Genomic DNA, 24,203 nt, shown 5'->3' with positions numbered 1-24,203 from the left:
AGTGTAAAAGACGTAATCCAATCTTTTGATACATCTTACTAGAAATAAAAAGGCAAAAAGTAGATCATAGCGCCTGAAACTATGTTCCGATATATCTTAGTACGATATAAAGTGTAAGGTTTTATATGAGATAACTGAGAGCTTCCTGACAGCTAGAAAAAGTACAATGAACCGCCTTTAATGGAAAGTCTCGACTTCATCGACTCAAATTACACTCTTGATTTATCCATATGTATATCGACCTGAGCAAAATTTCGAAATTCGTCAAATAGTCAAAACAACAGCTCAAACACTTCCACGCACGATACACAATTTTTGTAAGATATGTATATGTAATTTGAACACTGGGTTGGGAGTACAACTCTCGAAAGTTATATTGTCTCTTCACTTCTCTTTCAATGAAGCATTCTTACGTTCTTGGCGCTGCTGGTTGTTAGCCAAGCCTACTAATTGTCTAGTTAGACTAATGGACGCAGATTTTTGCTTCATTTGCCAAAATTTTGCTCAATCCTATATTTTCCATGAGTAGATTTGCGTCTGGTTTATGCATCCCTACTACTAAATTTCTTACTGCTACTTAAGGTTCCTTGCCAGTAATTTGCTGCCAAGCCTGTCCTTCTTATTTAAATTACCCATTTATTATACTTGTCTGGGGTTATTTGCACTTGTGCCCATCATATTGCACTGACGTCCTCTACAATTTGATAAAATCGACGTTGATTTCCAGCATTCCTTGGCGCTTTTTCATTAGCGTGTCCTACTCGTACACCACCCTCTACCATTATCTATTCCATTGTTGCCGTCAACGTTCACTGTCGTCGTCTTCGTTGAGCTGGCATCTCTCCTAAAGAGCCTTTCACAACTGCCATTTCCACACAACTTTAATGACATTTCCTTTGCAACGGCTCTAACCATCAACTACCCAAAGTATTCAACACCCAATGCTGCCGCACGCACAGTACAGGGTGACAGCTGTGCTCTGCACAAATTCTGTTAGGCGCTGGGTATCGCAGCAGCATTGTTCTGTGGAGTATTTTGAGATGTTTTCTTTTTACTTTATTTAGCGCATGTTTAAGGTAATCAAGAAAAAAGCTAGCCTATTGTATAAGGGGGCAGAGAGTCGGAGTGGGAGTGCACATAAAGCTTCACCAACAAACTACCCAAACATAGCAAAATTGCGTTGCGAAAACTAAACTCTTAGGGAACGACAACTATTTCTTACATACATACATATGTATGTATATTATTTCAGCCAGCACAGTGTCGCCTAGGAGTAGGGTTGGCATGCCATTAAAGCACCTCCACAGCAGACACCCTACATTTCCCACACACATAATTTCGCTGCCAAGAGCCGCTGCTTCAGCCAGCGGCGCTGCTATCAGCCAACATCATTCTCAACTAATAATGGTAACATGCGTTGAGCTGCCTTCGTCTTACGCTTCGCGTCGCTCGCTTGATGGGTCGGCTCGGCAACTTTTTTGTTATGCCGTTATTACATTTGGCCTATCGCTCAGGCGTAGTGGGTGGCCGGGTCGGTAGTCTTGCATATATTGAACTACATAAACATGCATGCCGAACGCAAAAGTTGTGAAAGGAGTGGGAAAGGGAGAAAACAACAAACAGTTAGATTCATATATATGACAGTGGGTGTGTGTGTGCTTGCAGTTGGAAACTTTTATGCGCGCCGACATGAAAGCGTTTAATGACTTTAAAGTACATACTGCATGTACATATGTATATACATATATGAATGTCTGTATGTGGCACAGAACTTCACACACACATTTGCGCAAAAGTAATTCAAACTATGTATATGTATGGCTGTATACTAAATGTTATGTGCGGATGAAAATAACAACTTTTATATCGGTATATACATATGTTTGTGTGTGTGCCGTAATAAATGAAGTTTTTGTTGCTAAATTTCGCATGAACTTTGCAAGTTTTGCCTCTGCTCCAACAGACACTTCTAGCCTAGAATTGCAGCATAAAACTTTATGTGCACCGTTAGTCCCGTCTCTCGCTTTCCTCTGCTCTGCTCTTCCTGCGTGGCTACTTAGAGTTTGCTGTTTTTATTTTCTTTCGAGTTTTTCCTTCAGCTGTCTTTTATGCTAATGTGAAATCGATTTAAGCTGCTTTCAGGCTCTTCTACGCAAATTGTGTTTAAAAATTGAAAATATAGAGACATGAATATTATATACTATTTTTAGGTAGTATGTATGTATATTTGCCCGTCTGCTTTGGACGTATTTCAATGACTTTGGCTTTGGCTGTAATAATTTATTATCAAGCCTTTCGAGAAGGACGTGGACTTTTGTCCAAAGTTAACGCTTAAAATTTAAATTTTACTCAAAAATGATACTAAAATTATGGAGGGAACACTTCGGCACCCGGCTCAACGGCCGTAAATGGCACAACACCAGGAGATGGTGAACCCGATTCCCCAATCCATGATGAAGGAGCTGACATTCCATGGTGCGATTATGAAGAAGTTCGAATAGCAATTACTCGCCTGAGAACGAAAAAGCGGCGGGGGCCGATGAATTGCCGGTTGAGCTATTCAAATACGGCGGCGAGGAACTGATAAGGAGCATGCATTCTTCATTGTAGAATATGGTCGGACGAAAGCATGCTTGACGATTCGAATTTAAGTGCGCTCTGTCCAATACACAAAAAGGGAGACCCCACAATCTGCGCCAACTATCGTGGGATAAGATAAGCCTCCTCAACATCGCATATAAGGTTCTATAGAGCGTATTATGTGAAAGATTAAAGCCCACCGTCAACAAACTGATTGGAGCTTATCAGTGTGGCTTTGGACAATCAACAACTGACCAGATATTCACCATGCGCCAAATCTTGGAAAAGACCCGTGAAAAGAGAATCGACACACACCACCTCTTCGTCGATTTTAAAGCTGCTTTTGACAGCACGAAAAGTCACTGCCTTTATGTCGCTATGTCTGAATTATGGATGGATTTTAAAAAATAATTTCCTCGTGCAGTACCAAAATTACTAGTTCAGAAATGAAAAGTTGGAAAAAACCGCGGCACTTCAAAAGGACGTTTCTAATAATATGGCTACCGTTGTTCGTAACTACAACACTGTGGATGTATATTTTCATTCATACATAAGCACATATGTATGTACAATGTAAGGGTATATGTATGTTTTTCCACCTTTGCAACCACGCAAGTGTGTGTGTGTGTGCGTTGTTTTCATTATGCTCAGCTGGGTTTACATGCCTGTATTTCGCTAGCATTTGTGTTGGGTGTGTGTGTGTGCGTAGCTGACCTCAATTTTTGCACTTTGCTGCTTGTTCTACTTTTGCTGTTTTTTTTTCATTGCTATTTTTCTTGTTTCTTATTTGTCTGTTTTGTTTTGCTTTACTTTTAGGCTTAACGGAGACTTATTTGAGGGCAGTGTTTCTGTACTGAAACATACGCAAGTGTAATTTTATGTATATATTTATGTACATACATATGTGCATTATACTCAATACGTCTATCTAAGCAGTCTGTATTATAAATGCTAGCATTACTTCCACTCCTTACTTATTTGTTGGCAAACCATTACAATGTCTATTTATTTGTTTTTGTATTTCCGTTGCTTTTAATTTGCCGCACCACGCATTACAAGCGCAAAAAACCTAAAGAAAAAGAACAAAAGACATCCAGATATACGCGTGTTTTGGTTCTTACCTAGTTTGGCTGCTAAAAAATACCAATTTAGAATCAATACCACACCAATATTCTAGAAATACCCGAAAATATACACAAAAACTGGAATTTTATAGTGAAGAAGTAGAGAAGTAGAATCCCAGCCTCGACAGCATGGCTATTTTGAACTCTACCATTAGGCTAAATGCACATAAAGTGATCCATGGTTCCACAGTTACATTTAGAACAGTTGTTCTTAGGGGGATGAGTGTTTCCATCTAGATGTTAATACGTAAATCATGACCACCTAGTAAAAACTTTTGAGTTATTTTCTATATCTGTGGACCTATAATGTATCTCGATTCGAAAATGTGTTATATTCGAAATTGGGATCTATCTATCTTATAATTATGCGAAAGTCGAAAGATGTATCACCCTGTGCCCCATGTAAACACTTACATTTTTCGTTTTTGCTTTATACTTGTACAACTCAAAATCCAACGAAAATAGAACTGAAAGTGCGAAAAACAAGTTACCGAATACAAAAAATTCGAATTCGAGTAAATTTTTATTCGAAACGAGTTAAGGGATAGGGATCTCATGCTGAATTCGTGTTAGATCTCTTTTCTTTTAACTTTAATACTTTCAAAAAGGAAGAGTTTTGAGGAAAATATAATACAGAGCAAAATGGTAACAATGTCGGTTAATTAACTTATTAACAGGATTTGACTCCCACTGAACTTCCTATTTTCCGAAAATAAAATACATAACTGTTCAAGAGAACGAGCTATGAGTCGACTGAAAACATAAAATGACTTCTGCTAAAGGTGGTACTCTAGTTTGAAGACGATAAAAAGAAAACTGAAAATATTTTATAACCATCACAGAATTTTTAAAGAGAGAAAACAGAAGAGATTTTTCTAAGATTAAGGCAGGTTTCGATATAAAACACTGTAGGAACATGATGGGAATACTGGTCACTGTCTGGTGGCAGTCGAGAAGGCTGAAGGAAACGTCTAAGGGAGGGCAGCAGGGAAATAATGGAGCATCTCTTGTGCACTTGTCCATTTGGCAATGGCGTTGTAAACATCTGTAGTCCCCACGGTATGATACACTGGATGAGTGAGGCCGCTGAGCCTGTTAAAATTCGCGTCAAGCGCCGGCATCCTAAAGGTTCTCTTGGACCTAGGAACTGAACTCCATCTGGTATCGCAAAGGACCAAACTGGTTTGCGTGGCTTATTGGTCTACTAGATTAACCTAACCTAACTTAACCTAACTATGATTACTATTCTAAAGTTATAGTCAAATAAATGTTGACTTTCTCATATTTGTAGTGCTTTAAGTCGAACTAAAATACATATGCTCCACATCATTGGACAACCCTAGAGCAATCGCTATGTAAACAATTAAGTATGGAAGAATAATCCACACTTCAAGTAGATGACACAAATGTTGCAACAGTACTGTCACCACACATCCAAAGCAAAACAAAACAAAACTAAAAGCACTAATCTAGGAAAAGAGAAGCAAATAAAGAAAAATTGCACTGGCACAATATGGAACGAACAAGAGTAGGAGAAAGCGCCATATACATACATACATATGTGCTCATATGGAGACAAGGATGAGATGTGCTCTGCGCAGCTGGGATTTTCATCACTTTTAACGATTTTCATTTCATATTGCAAATTCAACATATCATTTCAGCTATTCTACATACACACACACACATACAGACATGAAAGCATACTTTTTATTTACATTGCTTGTTTCATCTGATGCACTGAGTTTCGTCCTTGTGCTAAAAAAGGCATAAAAGCCTCTTCGTATGAAATGTTGAAAAGTGCTTGCTTGCCACAACAAAAGCAACAACAGCCAGTGAAACAGAATGCAAGCAGAAGCAACATTTCAAAATAACTAGCGAAAAGTGGGCACCAATCTTGAAAGCTAAAAAATCGATAAAGCAATTAATGCGAGAGCAGCGTCAGCGCTAGCGTCTGAGTTTTGACAGACTCACACTTATTTTTCTCATAACAAAACGGCTGCCACCACAGCACTGCGCTGGGTGGTGACATAAAAACGGCTGAACGCAGCAGCAACGACCCACACATACTTGTGATGAAGCTTTATTCAACCCATAACGCTGCCCGAGCACATTTAGTTAGTTAGTCAGCGTCAGCCATTCTATCAGGGAGTCAGTCGAAGCCTAGAGCAACCCACTTCGTCTCAAACCGCAGTTGTGTCACTTGTTTTCAGTGTATCTTCGCTCGCCTACTCTTCACCAACCCATCGTTATTCTCTCACCAACATTTGAGGGTTGAGTGAGGGCGGCGGCGGCGACGACGACCAATACATACTCGTAAAAGCTCACAATTTATTGCTTTGGAAATTATGTTGTCATGCAGCTGAGTACAGTTTTTGCTCAAACAAGAGCTGCTGGCTGCGAGAGAGTGTTATTACTTGCAGAAAACAGTAAAATTTAAGTTATCAATGAGTTGGCTTTAATTTTTGAATTGCAGAATTTAGGGCAAGTTACGCCGGATCAGCACAACTCTTTAATATTCCTTGCCATGAATGTGTTTTGATTGTATTTTTCGTAAAATCTGTATGCGTTTGTGGAGAACGTGTTTCAACTCTTAGCCTAATTATGAAAAAGAAAAAGAGAGTAATTAGTATTTTGAAGTTCCTGCGGACTCCTCTAACTCTAATCTAAAATCAATCATAATAGTGTGCAAGCTCACAGATCCAGAGAATTATTACATAACATATACATACATACATATGTATTATTTCTCTTCCTTTTCACTATCCATATTTGCAGACATAGAAGAATTAGATCAGCTTACCATTGGTATTAAGGCTGAGGAAAGCGGCAAGCGTTTGCTATCTGTAGGCGGATTTCATCAGAAGTAGCTTTTCATAGAAACTCAACAGACCTCTTGCCGTTGACCTGGGGAGGGAGGATAATGACAAGCACGAGGATATTTAAATCCTATAGTTTTCCTATAGGACTGATTGATAAGGAAGAGAAAATTAGAAGAAATTTGTTGAAATGAATTTTCTCTCTGTTAAGAAAACTTGTTCTAATATCAACTGATCCAATGAAGAATTTGCTAATTAGAATAAGTATGAAGATCTGAATACCGAGTACAAAACCAAGATTAAATATGAGATAAATTTTGTTAACCAAAGATCATTAGAACACTCATTTTGGAGAGTATTTCTGTTTAAATGAATGTATAGTAAGACACTCAGGAATATTTCATTATATCACCTTTAAATATGCATTAACATCCGTAAATAATTTTTACAATTTTTGTTTTACAAAGAGATCGGCAAAAACTGCTTCCAAATTTTTACAAATTACATAACTCGAAATGTACGGTTTGGTTACTGACGTTTTACAACCTTCTTGGTAAATTTAAGTCAATACCTAAGCTGTGAGTACATTTTCTGTTAGAAATTTAAATTTATAAACAAAAAAATATTTATTTTACACGTCACTCACATAAAACCAACTGTAAATTAAAATTACAACAACGAGAATGCAATTTCAGCAGCTGTAAATCAAAGCAACCCAAATTCCTAACTCTTTTTCGAACGATTCAAAGCCATTAACGCCAATTCGGGAACAAATATGTAATAGAAAACAGAAGAAAACCCCAAACATGAGTTAAATGGAAGTTTCTATGTATAAATTTAAAGCCATTAATCATTTTACGAATATTTACAGACAAGCTACTTAAAAAGATTTCAGAGTAAAGAAAAGAAACAAAAACAGAACCGAAAATTGCATACAACATTCAGCAAATGACTCGTAACGTAGATTCGTATGTATAAAGAGTAATATTTGAAGTTTCGTTGAAAAGGAAAAATGAAAATGAAAACCGGAAAATCGCTCGTGTCCAACATCACGTACAACTGAACCCAGAGCAATAGAATAGCAAAAAGACGGTGTAAGTAAGTGAGAGGAAAAGAGCGTGGTAGCAAAAAGCAGAAGTTATGAGCGAATAGACAACTTTAAACCAAAGCACTACTCTTACGAGTATACATACTTATATGTATACTATAGAAAGATATATATTTCCAATAATTGTATACTTATGTGCACAAAAACAACATAGAAAACTTTAAGCAGTGAAAAAAAATCGTTCACAGCTGCAGTAGATACTAGGCACAGTGCAGTAGAAGAGCATGCCATAAATTACATACTTTTCTTAGAGCTATTTTTTAAATAGGCATCAAGAATATCAATATTACAATATCGGAGTCTTCTTTCAAATACTGTGTAAACCTGCATTTAGAAACATCTTATTGCTCAGCAATGTTGAGATAGTGTCGGGTTTATAGAGCTTTACGCCAAGTCAGCATAAGTCAAGAACGAAGCTCTGAAAGAATGTAATAATATCAAAATACACGTCATAAGAATCAATAAAATTAATGGTGTACTAATTAAAGATGTACATAGTAACAATCTGAATTTAGCCGCTTCAAAGAAGCTGCCCGAACTAAGTATTTATCTCTTATTTTCATTGAGATAACTCACATAAAGTCAACCCGAAGTACGAAAATCTTTATATTAGGTATATGGGAGTCAATACTTCCCGATTCAACCCATTTTTCACACACAGGCATACTATTATAAGGAAAAGATTTGAATCTGAATTTCAATTACATATCCTATACATTAACCGAGATTTTCGGTCAAAAGTCAACTATAGAAGGTATTCGGTACCTAGAGACTTGATTGAACCAGCTTGGTTGGATTTGGACAATTTTTGGTCATATTAATTGTTTCTTGACTTGTTTACTAGAAAGACAAAAAATAAAATGAAATTTAAAATTGTGCAATATAAAAGGAGACGTGGTTCTACTTGGGCGAGTTCCGAGATGTGGGATTTCACCTAAAAGTGAGCGGTGCCATGCCTATCGTCCAAGTTTTACCCCGACTCAAATAAAGCCTTCTTATACTATCTCGGAGGTAAAAAATAATGTCTTTGGCGTATTTAGTTATTGATTTATCCCGATTTAAATAATTTTTAACAGCACCGTTATATGGGAAGTGAGCGGGGTTATCATTCGATTTCATCGATATTCACACTGACGTGAATTTTGTTGTTATAGCTTTATTGGTTTAGTGGCGTAGACACCGGTTAAAGCCGAGTTTACAAAAGCGCGTCAGTCGTTCTTGCTTTTCACTGTTTGGCGCTAATTGGAGATTTCAAGTGTAGCCAGATCCTTCTGCACCTGGTCTTTCCAATGGAGTGGAGGTCTTCCTCTTCTTCTGCTTCCACCGGCGAATACTGCGTTGAAAACTCTCAGAGCTGGAGTATTCTCATCCATCCCTTCTTTGATAACTTCCATTATTAGACATACAAAAACAAGAAATGTTAAAAGAACTATCATACATAACTTTCTAAATAAATATGTATATAATATAATGGTAGCTAAAGCTAAATTTCTGTTCATATGTTTAGGCTTGTTGTATGATATACATATGTATAATGACCAATCGGTACTCTGACACAACCAAAATAGATGTAGGGTGCCCTAAAAATCAAAATATTTTGAACTTTTATCGATTTTATTGGCCTTCATCAGTATACTTAAATGTTTGAGCCTCTGACTAATGTAAGCGGTAGCTCCTAAATGGATCCAAACTCATTCCCAAGGGATGGATTTAACTGGACAAAATAGCTGAGCGTAGTAATGCGTTGAAACTAGCTTAAACTAGCTTTCATTGAAGTCTTCAGAAGGCTTTAATAAAAATACTTTTTAAGAAAGATTGTCAGACAATTTTTAATAATGTTCACCATTTTATCAACAGTCCGAATACTATACATTCGCTACCCACGGTGCACTACTGAGCAGCTATTACTTCTAAAACAGCAATGGCAGCAATAATGTACAAATGAACACCTACACGCTTATGTATGTATATGTATATAAAAAGCAAAACAATGATGGCAACACCAACAACAACAATGCTCGGTAATCTTGCAGTCAACAACATTGCATGCCTGGAAAAAGAAGTGCAGACAGCTCGGCAAGCAAGTCAATTCAGTCGAATAGATCGACACACTACGGCTTATAGGCAAGAATATTACAACAACAACACAGCGAACAAATATCTGCGTTAGTGTTGCACGATTATGGCGGCAGCGATAGCCACAGTTGACTGCCGAGGGTGGATGGTATGGTGCGAGGCAGATGAAAAGCATAGAGGCACAGAAAGTCATAAGTACATAATATACACAAAGTCACACACATGCACGCACGCTTGTGCTTGTGAATTCCACTCGCCACCGTTATAGTGCGCTTTTACACTACAGACACACCCACCGTAACGAGACGCGTGCGGAAAGTCAACGAAAAAAATTAAAACGTTTACAGAAAAAACGTGCAACATTTGGCTGCATGCCGCGAAATGTGGCAACAGCGCCGGCTAACTCAAGCAAGGTTGCCATATCGCCAGTTGCAAGCACAAATACAGACGTACTTATATACCTATATATGTATATGTATTTGTTTATATGGATGTATGTAAAAATGTAAGAAGAAATAGAGTCGATAACCAACTGCAACAACAAAACGCGGCTAATACCAACACAATAAATTGCTATTTGGAGAAGCAATCGGAATTTGTGGGCGTTATGTGGCAGCAGTGACAAAGAGTGAAGCGCGAAGATAGACGCAATGCAATGAATAAAAAAGAAATCTTCTTCCTGGTATGCAGGTATGTCGGGCGAAGGACAGACGGACTGTTCTAGGAAAATGGAGAACAAGAAAAACAAACATACAAGTGTATGGTACTTGTGTAATGGCGCAGAGCGGCAACAACAATGTATGGCAAGCAGCTCCAGCATTTATCCCTAGATAAAGCGTAAATCTGACTGCGAACGTGGAATGACGGCCGACCGACTGACTGACTGAAATGGCGCGCCGATTGCCGCCGACTCCTGACTGGCTGATTGTCTGGCGTTCAGGCAGACTCAAGTAGTTAAGTGCTTTGGCTGAAAGTGTGGAAAACTTTTGTGGAGCCATGGAGCCGTGGAGCCATGGAGTAGGTAATTTACTATATGGCAGAAACAAAAGAACAATGCGAGCAATGCCGAAGGTAACGAAGTAAATAACAATGAAAGAGAATCCAGTAATAGGATATGAGCGCGCATATACCCACAAACACACATACAAATGAATATTTGTATTAATATGGATATACATATGTATATGGAAGCGGTGCTGCAGGAAGAACCGGTATAATAGTTTCAAAAACCGAACTCATATTTAGCTTGAGGCTGAAGTGTATGGGTCGGTGTCTGTGACTGAAGGTAAATATAAAGTATGAAGGATATTATATCCCATAGCTAGGAGTTCCCGCAGAAATTTGCAGCAGAAAGGAATATACGGAAGTTGAGTGAAAAACTTCTGTACTCGGGCCATGGAATGCTGCAGGCGACTTGGAGCAGCCACGAACATACAAACCATAACAGGGCAAGAATTTCCTTAAGGCGTTTTAGAAGCGAAATTCTCAACATTAACGGAACACAGTGAAGGAGTGAAGAAGTTTGGTTGTAGCTGCAGCTAAAGATTACGACCGAGGAAAATTTATTTCCGCAAAAAAGGAAAATAAGATAAAGTTTATAGACTACATGGTTTGCACACGCTAATACAAAAATAAAAACCGTGAAATATAGAGCAGGCAGGCATGTTAGGGTAGCAGTAGTGGCGATATTGCAGACGTAAGAATTTGTTGGAGTCCGTCAGTCAGCCAGTCCGTACCTTACGACCAAGCTCACTCAGCCATTCACTTTTATGATTGAGATTGCAAGAAATTGTCTGGAAATGAGAAATTGAAAAATGGCGAAATTACATTAGAGCCGTACATTATTTACGAATGTTTATGGTGGAGATAAAAGAAAAGCTAATAACAAGTGACTGAGAAACGCACGGTATTATTAGTTTGTACCATAAAAAACGTTAAGACGTGGATAAATGTGCATCTGAAAGTACGGTGGAAGATGAAGCGGAAATAATGACAGGCAGTTGACTACAAAAGTGAAAGCACTTGAAATGTACGAGAACTTTAAGAAGGCCTTTAAACCTTTTGCAAAAGTTTAAGTGTGCGAGCTGTTGAGAAACCGTTGGCTGGACGTAAATGATAGGCAAAACAATAATTTACATTATAATTTCAAAGAAAATAATGTCTTTAGAACAGTAGTTCGTTTAGACAAAATCCAATGGAGCTTTAGAAGCTGGAAAGACAAGGTAAGTCATGAAACTAAAACTAGTTGTATTTCGTGTATCGACAAGCCACCTTGACTCCATTATAAATCTGTTTTCGTTAGTTGTTGTATTTCTATTAGAACTTACGATTGCTCTAGAATAGTACGAACCTTACTAAGGCAGAAGTCTCACCACATCTCCTACGATTTCTCCATAAGGGTCTTGAGACTGTAGTTGACCAGCGCTCGCCTATCACGTTGGTCCCAGCCAAAAATTATTAAAACGTAAAATAGTACCAATTGGTTCTCACTCGACTGATAGTGATAGTTACTCACACTGATCTCGACGACAATGAAAGTAAATTAAATGCAGCTCAACTCAAATTATTTGAGTCTTTAAACTTTTGAAGACTTGCTTGAAGGAACGAAACTAATTATCAACAGAAATATCATTACATGTAATAGAAGATGTGTATTTGAGCTCGACGCAGTTGGGCAAAAACCAACGACATAACCCCACTTTTCAACTGGGAAAGAAGGTTCAAAGTAAACATAGAAAAGATGGCTGACGTAAAGGAATGTTAGCAACGCGCAACACTCTTAACATCTATACGGAAGGTTCGAAAATGGCCGATAGAATTGGTGCGGGAATATGTTGTCCAGACTTAGGCATAAGGCAATCTTTTAAGTTGCCGGACCACTGCAGTATATTTCAAGCTGAGGTCTTTGTTATTGCGATAGCCGCTGGCCTCTAATGCACCTGCAGGCAATTCCAGAGTCAACATCTACAGCCAAACAGCAATCAAGACAGTAACCTCGTATCGTATATCGGCCAGAAGTGTCTTGAGAAGCAAGGCAGCAGTGAAATGTGTTGCCAGAAGTAAGCAGCTTCACTTCTACTGGGTGCTATGGCACAAAGGCATCGAGGGCAATGAAATATTAGACGAGATTGTCAAGAATGGTGCACGGCTAAAATCCGAAAACGTGATCAACATTGGGAAACTCATGCATTGCCTATACGATGATCTCGACAGAAGCATGATAAAGAAAATCAAAACCTGATGGAATGAGCTACTACTACTACAGATCGAGAAAATTGCAGGGAATGTCTAGAGCAGGGCACCAGGGAAACAATGGAGCATCTCTTGCACTTGTCCCGCATTGAGCTAGACTACGCTGTAAGCATCTGGCGTCCACGCAGTATGATACACTGGAGGAGGTATCGGTAGTGAGGCCGCAGGGCCTGTTAAATTCACGTCAAGCACAGGCTTCCAACGGTATTTTCAAAGAGACAAAGTGTAATATTTCAGAAATGTCCAAACTACGAGAGCTTGGTGGGTTAACGACGATTTCCCATAATGTGCCATTTTCTTACTTGCTATTACCATTACGTTGCCGGTTTCAGAGACTATGTTTTCATATTAGACAATTGTAAGCGATGCAAAAATTTAATGAAAATATAATATGTTCCGTATATCAAATATTTAAAGATTCTAATTTAAAAAAAAAAGTGATTAAAGACACTTATCGAAATTCGTAATCCATTTTAAGGGCGGTTTCTCTCAAGCTGCTTTGCAACATTAAATTTCAAAACACGCTTCTCTGTCGCATTTCAAACGTTGGAAGTGAGACGTTGGATTTTTAGAACGCCTACGTCAACAGCTTAGAGTCGAACATGATCAGTAGCGAAAACGATTAATGACGAAAAAAAAAGTCGCTAAGCAACTGCTCGCGCCCAAACATATGGCTAATGAGGTTTTAAGACGCGGAACAGCGAAGTTTATTAAAAATAACCCCAAAAAATGGGTGTGAGGGTTAGAAACCCGAATCAAGGGTGTCGGCGGCACCCAGCAAAGCAAGAAACGCGTGTCGGGAACGTGCCATTAGCCGATTGAGTGGACCTTAACTGAGTTTCAAAAGTGGCAAACGCAAGCGAACACCCAGAGCATTGTTCTGTATTGAATTATTCACTTGTATAATGTAACGAATGTGGAAACCAACGAAAATAACTCCCAGTAAAAATGTACAAGGACATTCGGGATTGCTCTGTGTGACATACATACAGATTATACGTATATATGTATGTGTTCGTATGCAAAGAATGAAGTGATGTCTGCTGGAGGGGGGTTGGACACCGCTGTATGGCATTTATTGATTTATTCTTTATAATGGACGTGTATTCTTATTTTTTGTCGTTGTTGTTGTTATGTGTTCTTTATACACGTATTTATAACCAAACGAATATATGCGCTTCCTCTTAATTTTTCTTTTTCTCCATTTCATTGCAGGAGCCGGACGAAAACGCCCTTCATTACATCGACTTGCCGCATTGTCAAAGGATTATGGCGCACATACACACACTCGCAGACACTAGTATATATGTATGTCAGAGAATGTTGTCCTTTTTCGCATTCACCAGAGCCTTATTCAATAAAGCGAAAAACAACCCTCACACCGTTGCACACTTTTTTCCATCCGATTATTCCACATCCTTTTCATGAACACCAACAACAACACTAGCACTACAAGTAGTATTTATTGTTGTTTATTGTCCTCGTTTGATTGGCATCCCAACGGGTCGCATGATTATTCAATTGAGGGTTAGGGTTAAGGTTTCAATGGCGAAGCAGCAGGTTGTTTGGTTGCTTGCACGCTTGCACGTTTCCCGAGCATACAGAATGCGAAACAAAAAACATTATTACAAAAAAAAAAAAACAATAAATAAAAGAATTAAAGAAATATTGGGAATAAAGCAGAAATGTGTTGCACAAGTCGCTGCTGCGCTGAAGGCATTGTGTCACGCATGGCGTTAATGAGAAATGCTCACAAATTTAAGAGCGCAAATTGCCTAAATTTAATAAACTCTGATTCTAGATGTTAGGACAAGTGTGGGTTTATTGGAGTGTTCAGTATAAAATCTTTTGCTTCAGGTGCTTATGAGGCATCTGTATAGTGTGTGAAATCGCGCTGTTGATGGATAAGTAGATGACAAAATCATCGTAAAAAATTTGACTATTTCACAATTCACATTCATCATTTTATATATACAATAAAAAGTGACCGTTTCTTAAACACCATCGAAGAGTATCTCAATGTGGCATCCAACTGGGCGAGTAGAAGCGGCTTATACAAGTAAAATTTTTAAATGGTTTTATTTTCCTGGAGGTATAATATGTCCCATGTTTCGAAGGCTCACGTCTTCTACCTTTTTTTTTTAAGGTGAATTACTAACCCCTGGCCTCCTTGATAGAAAGCTGTCATGGAGGCCAAATATTAAGGCGAGAGTAAGGAATGCATAGATTGCCTTATATTGCTATAGGGAAAAGGTGCGGTCTCTCACCAAAGGTAGTGTTTTGACTCTACGAAACCGTAGTCAAGCCATTAATGATCTACTTATGTATGTTGTATTTGTCGCAAAAAGGCTACGCTGGCTAAGAAGCTTGAATGAGCCCAAAGAACTGTTCTTGTTTATTTATTTGGATTTTTAAGGATTATAAGGTCTTGTAATCTAACATTTTAAAAACGAGTAACAAATTTTGTCAGCGTTTTTTTTCATATATGTATGTATGTATGTATATGTTTTTAAATTGAAAAAAAGATCAATTTCTTACGAAAGATCAATTTGACTGCATGAAAATCAACCTAAAATGATGATTTAAAAAGAAGTTCAAACCTTGAAAAGTGCTGCCAATAACCATATTTGTGCTTATGCTGCAGCTTTTCGATGGGTGACTAAAAAAATGAAGAAAATGATTTTACCATATTTAAAGAAGAGTGCAATTGATATGCTTGCACAATTGTTTTTATTCAAAAACAATTGTTTAATTATTATTATTATTGTTTGATTTTTCGATTTCTTCAAGTCAGGCAAAATGACTTCGTAATTTAAAAAAACAAACCGGTGAAATTAAAAATATTAAATAAAATTGCTATTTCTGCGCAGCTGAATGATCAAATTCAAAATATAATTAAACAGTGCGAGGTAACTAACCGAAGAGATCATGTTTGTTAAATTGGTTAGAGAGTGAGAGCGGCGCAAAATAAAATAAGCAGGGGCATAATAAAATTCTCAAAAAATTCGGAAAAAAAATTGCGTGTATAAAAGCGCCACAAATTAACATTAAAGGTCAGTGAACACCACTGCACACACAACCAGTTTCTGACAGGCATATACACAAAATTAAGCAAACACATTAACATATCTACAGCATTTGTACATACATACAAATGTATATGCCGACAAACGAGCATCATGATCAAAAACTCAGTCAACAGTGTATACACGCACACACATAGCAACCAAACGCCCATACTTTGACACGTGTAAATGGAAGAGAAACAAAAAACGAAAATCAAGATAAAAATAAAATTAAAGATCATAAAGCTCTGAACGAGTTTTGTTTAACACATTAATAAAAAAAAATTATGTAAATGCATATATGTATGTGTATGTAAGTACTTATACATGTACATGTATATTGAGCTTATATGATGTTGTTCAAAGAGTGTCCGCAAAACTGAATGTAGAGAAGAAATGAAGCAATGCATGAGGAAAACAAAACAAAAAGCAGAATTAAAAAGAAAAAATCAAATAGGATCTAGATAAAGAAAAATCGTAAAATTCACGCTGGTTTTATAGATAATTATACATTTTTATTGTATAGGCACATTCGTTAAGTTGTACATACCTAAAAATAGATTTGAAAACTGCAGCATGATCAATTAAGCGTATTTTCACAAGCGAGTAAACCGCAACGGTACAACATAACGAATAATGAAATACGCGAGTCGAACAGACGATTAACGCACGAGACACAAACAACGCACGAAACACCTGAAAAGAGAGAGCGGAAACATTGAGATTTAGTCATATTATGCAAAGAGATTTTAAATATTAACAAATGTTTTAAGTGTTGTAAAATAAAGTTTATATTATACAAAAAAATTATAAATGTATCAAAATAGAGCGTATTATTTCTGAGGTTAGGTTTTGTAATACAGTGATTGCAGTGATTGACAAATAGTTGAACCGTGCTGCCACTTAAATTTTCTATTTAATGAAGCAACACATAGGTAATATATGTATGTACATATGTATTAATTGGCGAGATTAGGTTTCTACTAAAGCAATATTTCGTTCTGATTCGTGCCTTTTTTAGTATTTATAGTCTTATTTATGATTAGAGTCTAGTGAGTCTGAAGAGAGTCTTAAGTATATAATTAATACGTCGAAAACAGTTTTCTTTTTTAATCGTCAGTTATCTCATTATCTCATTAATTTTCTCCTTTTTTTGACAAAAAAGGTCACATATAATTAAATGTCAAAGATTAAATATCACAATTTTTTGAGAAAGAAAAAATATTTTCTCGAATCATTTTAACTACAAACACTTTTTATCTTTTAATAAAATAGGTTTAATCCAAGGAACTCTACATAATCGGTACCACTCCTCAGGTACTTCAAATACTTTCCCATTGTTGGGTTGATAAGCCCTAATTGACTCCTGACAACTCAAAATTGTGGTTATAGTAGAGAAAGACTTGGCTACTATCCTATCCGCTATTGGTTTTGGTCTGTAAGCGTATAGCCTACGACGACTCTTTTGCGTCATTTAGCAAATATTGATTTGTAGTTAAGATGGATATCGGTATTGTAATACTAGATTTAAGCTTAAACTCTAACACTGTTATAATGTGGAACATTTAAAACAACTCTGCCTATAGTGGGGTTCACATTTACGAGTAGAGTGTGTTAGGTGGCATCTAGTTTCATCGTTGCGCTCAAAGCAGTCGGTGACCTCAATGAAACTACTTACATTCGTCATGCTTTTTGAGGACAGCCATTCAAGGTTTAATGTCTGATGGCTTCTAAGTAATCTGTGTCTGCTTTGTGTTTTCATATACTCTTCTAGCTTGCAGCTGCGGAAAATATTCTATAGGGCAGACCCATTTTCAGCGCATTTTCTCCAAAAGGCCAGGTTCTAGCCTTATAAATTTTGGGCCATATTTACTACATTATCTTGCATTCCGTTATTAATTTCCATCTGCTCTGAGCTATTTATTCAAAATGAGTACAAAGCTCTCCGTTGATCGTTCCCAGCATTAAATGAGCAGCGGATTCGTCTGCTTTTTCGTTGCCAAAATTGCTCGTGTGACCGGGAACCAAAATTGTGGACAAGTAGAGTTGACCTGCCAGTGAGCTTAAAGCCTTGCTGCATTTGTTGACTAACTACGTTGGAATTAATCTGTGGTGTCGACACCGATTCGCCGTGTATATAGTTGCTTTCTGTATTCTCCTGTTGTTACCGAATATAACACCACAGGCCTTCTGTATACCTAGCAGTTGCGATTAGAAAATGATGGCTGATTTTGGTAACCGGACAGAGAGAAATATAGAGAGCGTAAGTGGCGCAATGGGAAACACTATCCTTCTTCTGAGGCTGCTCCAAGCAATGAATGAGGAATAACTGAAGTCTACTAACACCATCCATACTGATCGTACCACGCTTCAGGATAGTAGGGATGGTGAACAGGCCAAAATATTAAAGAGAGAAAATTGTCTATATTTCTGAAATCGAGCTTACTCGACGAAAAGCTTTTCTAAATTATGTTAACTGGATAAAGCAATACAAATTACAACGGAGAATGGTTTTTCAAGATGAAAGACTGAGATTTAAGATCAAGCAAGTGAACATTTACTCCTGTTATTCACCTTTCAACTTACAAACAAATATAAACTGCACCAAAATTTCTTGGCATGACAGGTGGTAGATAGGACCAACAGAGACCTGTCCTCCAGCTTACAAAAATATCCACAACCAAGCTTACATACCTATATGTATACATATGTACATACATATGTATGTATATAGGTGTACAAACGACAGACAGCAGCAATAGAAAATATGCAAAAAGAAGTTCACTCATAATGGTCCGAAGCGGTGGTCAAACATGCTAAACTGCCTTTGGTAGAAGACAAGACACGAAAATGTAAAAAAGAAATAATTGAAAAAATATACTAAAAATAAAAACTTGTTTCCACGAATTTTTCAACACAAATCGAAAAGAAGTGTGCATTTAAGAGCGTAGCAAGTGGCTAAATTCCCTAAGCAACGCTGCGGCAAACAAAGCCAAGCGGCTTTTGTGAAGAAACTTAGGAGCAAAACAACATAAACAAGTAGGAAAGCATTAAGTTCGGGTGCAACCGAACTTTTAATATTCTTGCAACTGCAAGAATCCAAGCTTATACACTGGCCGATATATTCGACATAAGGTTTGTTAGAAAAAATAGAAAAAAATCATTATATATAGTACATGAGAGTTGACGTCGTATCGATCCGACTTTGTCTATGTTTGTTAATACTACATACTCAAAAAATGTTCCCTGGATTCAATCATATGGAGTCAAAGCCACAAAGATTCACTGTTTTGAGTAAAACAAGCTCTCCCAGTTTCATTGAGATAACTCACACCACATAAGTGGTATAAAATGCTGTATCGAAAATCTTTTGATTAGGTATATTGGGGGCTCAGGGAAGTATTGACCCCATTCAACCCATTTGTAGCACAAAGGCTTACAACTGTCAGAAAAGCATTCTCTCTGAACTTCAATTATAAATCTGACACATTGACTAATATTTCCGGTAAAAAGTCAACCATAGGTACTGGGGTCCAAATACTCAGCACCTAGGGCTTGGCTTGACCGAATTTTTTGGATTTTGACAGTTTTTGGCAATAAGGTGGCATACTCTATAGGCATTACTCGAGCAAAGTTCTATCCCGTTATATTAATTGGCTGATTACGCCCATCTTAGAACTCGTAATTTTTCTTTTTGCCAAGAAACTTAGTTATCAATGTATTTTAAATTTTACTAAAGTTACAGCTTGCATGGTTGAACAGACGGTACCGACTATTAAACTATTATACTCTGTAGTAACATGTGGCAAGGGTATAAAATACGAAATAATGCATGCAATCAAAGTGTGCAACGATGAAAATTTTATATCTGGATGTTGCACATTTTATGCCACAACACAGTCGACAATGCCTAAGCAAGCAGCCGCCAGCAGCTAAAGATGCGCGTACAATATTGTAGCTTGAGAAACCTGTTTACTGCCATCTCTGTTGCAGCGCAGCCTTGCGAATTGTACAGAGACAGAGGACAATATAAAGTCAGAGTAAACGCCATTAGATGCTGTAAGCAATGCGTAAGCTAGCTGTAGGTATATTCTGTGAGCAGCCATTTAGCTTAAGTTTTGGGAACCGTGCTACTCCAACTGCGCTTAAAGTGAGCCTTTCTTTATTTAAACTTATATAGAGAAGCAGAAAGCGATACAGGTACTAACAACCCAAAGACTGGTCAGATTAGCAGGCTAAACAGGAACGTAAATGTAGATGTGTTAGAAAACAGTAACTTACAATTGTAATGGAACCGTTGAGTTTTATACTCGACATGCAAAAGAATTCGTAACTTCCCTACGATGGACGCCACTAGTAGAAACACTATGTTGTTACCAAAGAATTAAGTTATAAAAAATAGCTCGACAAGTGTTTAGGGCTTTGTGCCAATCTAAGCAACCATTTTTCTTCTTGGTGTAGACACGGCTTACGCGATTATAGCCGAGTTAACAACAGCGCGCTAGTCGTTTCTTTTTTTCGCTACGTGGCGCCAATTGGATATTCCAAGCGAAGCCAGGTCCTTCTCCACCTGGTCCTTCCAACGGAGTGGAGGTCTTCCTCTTCCTCTGCTTCCCCGGCGGGTACTGCGTCGAATACTATCAGAGCTGGAGTGTTTTCGTCCATCCGGTTGACATGACCTAGCCAGCGTAGCCGCTGTCTTTTAATTCGCTGAACTATGTCAATGTCGTCATATATCTCATACAGCTCATCGTTCCATCGAATGCGATATTCGCCGTGGGCAACGCGCAAAGGACCATAAATCTTTCGCATTACTTTTCTCTCGAAAACTCGCAACGTCGACTCATCAGTTGTTGTCATCGTCCAAGCCTCTGCACCATATAGCAGGACGGAAATTATGAGTGACTTATAGAGTTTGGTTTTTGTTCGTCGAGAGAGAACTTTACTTCTCAATTGCCTACTCAGTCCGAAGTAGCACCTGTTTGCAAGAGTTATCCTGCGTTGGATTTCCAGGCTGGGATAATTTTTCGTTGGTACTGTTTTTACGTGGCGGGTCCCAAACCCAGCGCACAATCCTGTGGAGGGGAGGTTTCGCCTTCTCACTTTAGCTTGCCTTCAGAAGAATGTTCTTAGGATACCCAGAGGATACTTGGTCCAAGACCGGAAGTCGTGAGCTGCTTGAGCCATATATAAAAGAATCGTTTCTGGCCACTCCCAAGTAAATGGCGATCAGAGAACTTTCCTCACTTGCGTGAACTTCTACACATGACTCCATCCTCCGCAACCATTAGTAAGCGTCAAATAGACAGTTAGCAACGAAAATGATTTTGAATGGGCTAAAATTAAGTTGACACGCTCTAAATATCAAAAGAACGTATGGACCTAAAGTTCATAAATATCTGGGTATTCGAAAGCTCTGAGCTAAATAAAAACTGCGAGAGCTTACAACCGACCGAAAACTACAACGAATTGATCAGTCTGAGCGGTATTTGAAAGTATTTTAGTTTTCTGCTTCTTCCACCATATTTAAATTTAACGGTAATGCAAAGGTAATCGCGCAAACAGAGGCCTATTTTGAAAATTTAGAAATCTTATATAATGGCTTTATTGCCTCGATTGGTACGTTGAACACTAAATTACAAAAAAAAGTAATTTCGAAGGAATAAATTGTAACCCCCCAAAATGTCATTGAAAAACTTTGCAATCAACTTGGAAAGCATTCTTGGCACAGAAGTAACGGAACGGAAATATGTAATGATACACTTAAAACTGATAAAAATAAGAATTAACACACCGGTTACTTTCAATGCAATTATTTTGGCAGATACAGTAGAGGCCCGCTAATCCGGATCAATTAAAACCGGCCCCTATCCGGAATATCAGGGAATCCGGATTACCAAAGACATATCAGAACTATGTACTCGTATTAAGAAAAAATATTTATAAATTTCTGTTTGTTTATTATTATAAATAATACACATGTTCCAAAAAAAAAAACTTAAAACAATAAAGCATAAAAGCGAATGTAGTGAATAATAAATATGTGATCCGGATTAGAGAATACGGATAGAGAATGTCGGTCCGGATTACAAGGGACATAATAGAAATTTTGAATTTTTTAACCCTGTCCGGATTACAGTGGAATCCGGATTAGGCCGTATCCGGATTAGCGGGCCTCTACTGTATATTGGTTCATGCCGTTCTGAAGGAAATTAGAGGAAGGCTTTGTTTACAATTGTCATGAAAATATGACATAACACTTATGACGTAGGGTGACGCAAACTTGCTATTATCATACTTTACCCACTAAAGTAAGGAGAATGTTGACTCGAGCTGGGATGGGGATGTTTCAATTCGAGGGGTGTATATTAAAGTATAGGCAATCAGCGCTGCCATATTGCCTTCAGTATCGGTACGGTACATAAGAAATTGTGAACTTTTTACCACATAAAACTATTTGCATTGCACCATTACAAATTTGACACACTGTACTCACACACATTATTACTTTTGCATGCGAGATTGGGTAACAAAAAGTTACAAAAACTAGGTATGTACATGTAAGCTGAGAGTAATAAAAACGAAAAATAAAATAAAAAAAAGCAGACACACGCGTAACAGTAGATAAAACATGAGCTGAAATGAGAAAATATGCGGCAGCTAAGCACAGATGGAAAATAATGAGCGTAACGTATGCGTCAAGGCTGCCAACGAAATGATAATAGAACACAGGTGTCGATTAAGCCCAAAGGGAGCTGTCATCGGCAGGGGGCTCGCCAACTTAATGAAAGCACGACAGAGCTAGTACACCGCATAGGCTCATTGCATAAGCGGACAGCATGACAGCGGAACCGCGACAAATACACAGCAAAGCACACAGAGCGAGTAGACGAGGCTGGGCGAGTCAACATTTTTGCACTATACATATGTAATGTACATATATCTATGTACTCAAGAACGTGGGATATCTGGTTCTACGTTAGAAAAAAGTCGTTACATTACATAGCAAAATAGTAGTATGTACAGTGGTGGCGAATAAAATGAAGTATGCAGTATTGCTAATAAAAAGAAGTGTAATTTTTGGGTTCCCAAAGAAAAAGTTGTCTACTTTTGGCTCTTTTTAAACATTCCTAGTAATTGTTTTTGTATTGAGTAAGTCTTCGCACGAATACAGTGAACCACCCTAACGTTCACGTATTAAACTATACTACTAAATCGCGATTTAAGCTTGTCATTGGCAACCAGCACTTTATTATTGTTGTTTTTTTTTTGCTTTCTTCTCGCTTTTTTGCTTGTTCGTGTGATTAGCCGTAATATCGTAATAAATTTGAACTTGAAATAAAACTACAAACTTATCGCAGCTTTTATGCAACTTGACAACCATAGGCGCAAGTTTAAATATTATGAATTTTAATTTGAATAAATGTATGCATTTGGTATCTAATATAAACTAATTATATAAACTTTCGCTACTTGCGGTTTTGTGGCTAATTTGACTACTCAGGCCGAAATATTTCCACACCAGAGAGTTCTAGGCAAGTAATTTGAAGTAATTATGATTTGCAATCAGTGCTAATTACTTAATTATTTACTGTAAAAGCAATTAACCATACAAACAAGACACTTGATATAATACTGTGCCCAAAAAATAAGGTGACATTTGAATTTAAGCTGCGCGCGTCGAAGGATTTGGAGAATTATTTTATTTTTTAGGCTTGTAGTACTGTCAGTCACATTTATGTCAAATTTCATGTCAAAATATTCATTAGTGTTTGAGATACGTATCGGTTTGTTTACAAGTGGTATAGTGAGTTCCAAGCCGGCCGTGAACGTGTCGCAGACGAAGAGCGTCCAGGGCGACCATCAACCTCAACCGACGAAGCTCACGTTCAACAAATCAAAGATTTGGTGTTGAAAAACCGTCGATTAACAATTAGAGACCTTACTGATGAAGTTGGCATATCGAAAGGCTCAGCCAATACCATTTTGAAGGATGTTTTGGGCCTCAAGCGCGTCAAATCTCGACTGGTATCGAAAACATTGAATTTTTTGGAAAAAAGGCGTCGCGTTGAAGTGTGTGAAATGATGCTTTCCGACTACCAGGGTGTCATGAAATGCATTATAACTGGCGATGAGACTTGGATCTATGCTTACGACCCCGAAACAACCGATCAATAGA

General features: G+C 37.7%; 1 protein-coding gene across 5 annotated transcripts in view; it reads right to left on the bottom strand.

The window, feature by feature from the left end:
* LOC126751108 (histone-lysine N-methyltransferase, H3 lysine-79 specific) overlaps positions 1-24,203 on the bottom strand; it is a 130,159-nt gene that overhangs the window by 47,113 nt on the left and 58,843 nt on the right. For 2 of the 5 annotated variants that reach the window (XM_050461074.1, XM_050461075.1), the window contains one exon: positions 16,575-16,720. The exons of the other annotated variants lie outside the window; for them this stretch is intronic. In XM_050461074.1, the coding sequence (XP_050317031.1) occupies positions 16,575-16,602 (28 nt within the window). In that variant the 5' untranslated portion in view covers positions 16,603-16,720. The remainder of the gene's footprint in view (positions 1-16,574; positions 16,721-24,203) is intronic. 5 annotated transcript variants of the gene reach the window in all.

Source organism: Bactrocera neohumeralis, chromosome 2 (assembly GCF_024586455.1).
Source record: "Bactrocera neohumeralis isolate Rockhampton chromosome 2, APGP_CSIRO_Bneo_wtdbg2-racon-allhic-juicebox.fasta_v2, whole genome shotgun sequence".
NCBI classification, from domain to species: Eukaryota; Metazoa; Arthropoda; class Insecta; order Diptera; family Tephritidae; genus Bactrocera; species Bactrocera neohumeralis.
Note: the sequence above shows the minus strand (reverse complement) of the source record. Positions and strands in the feature narration are given on the sequence as shown.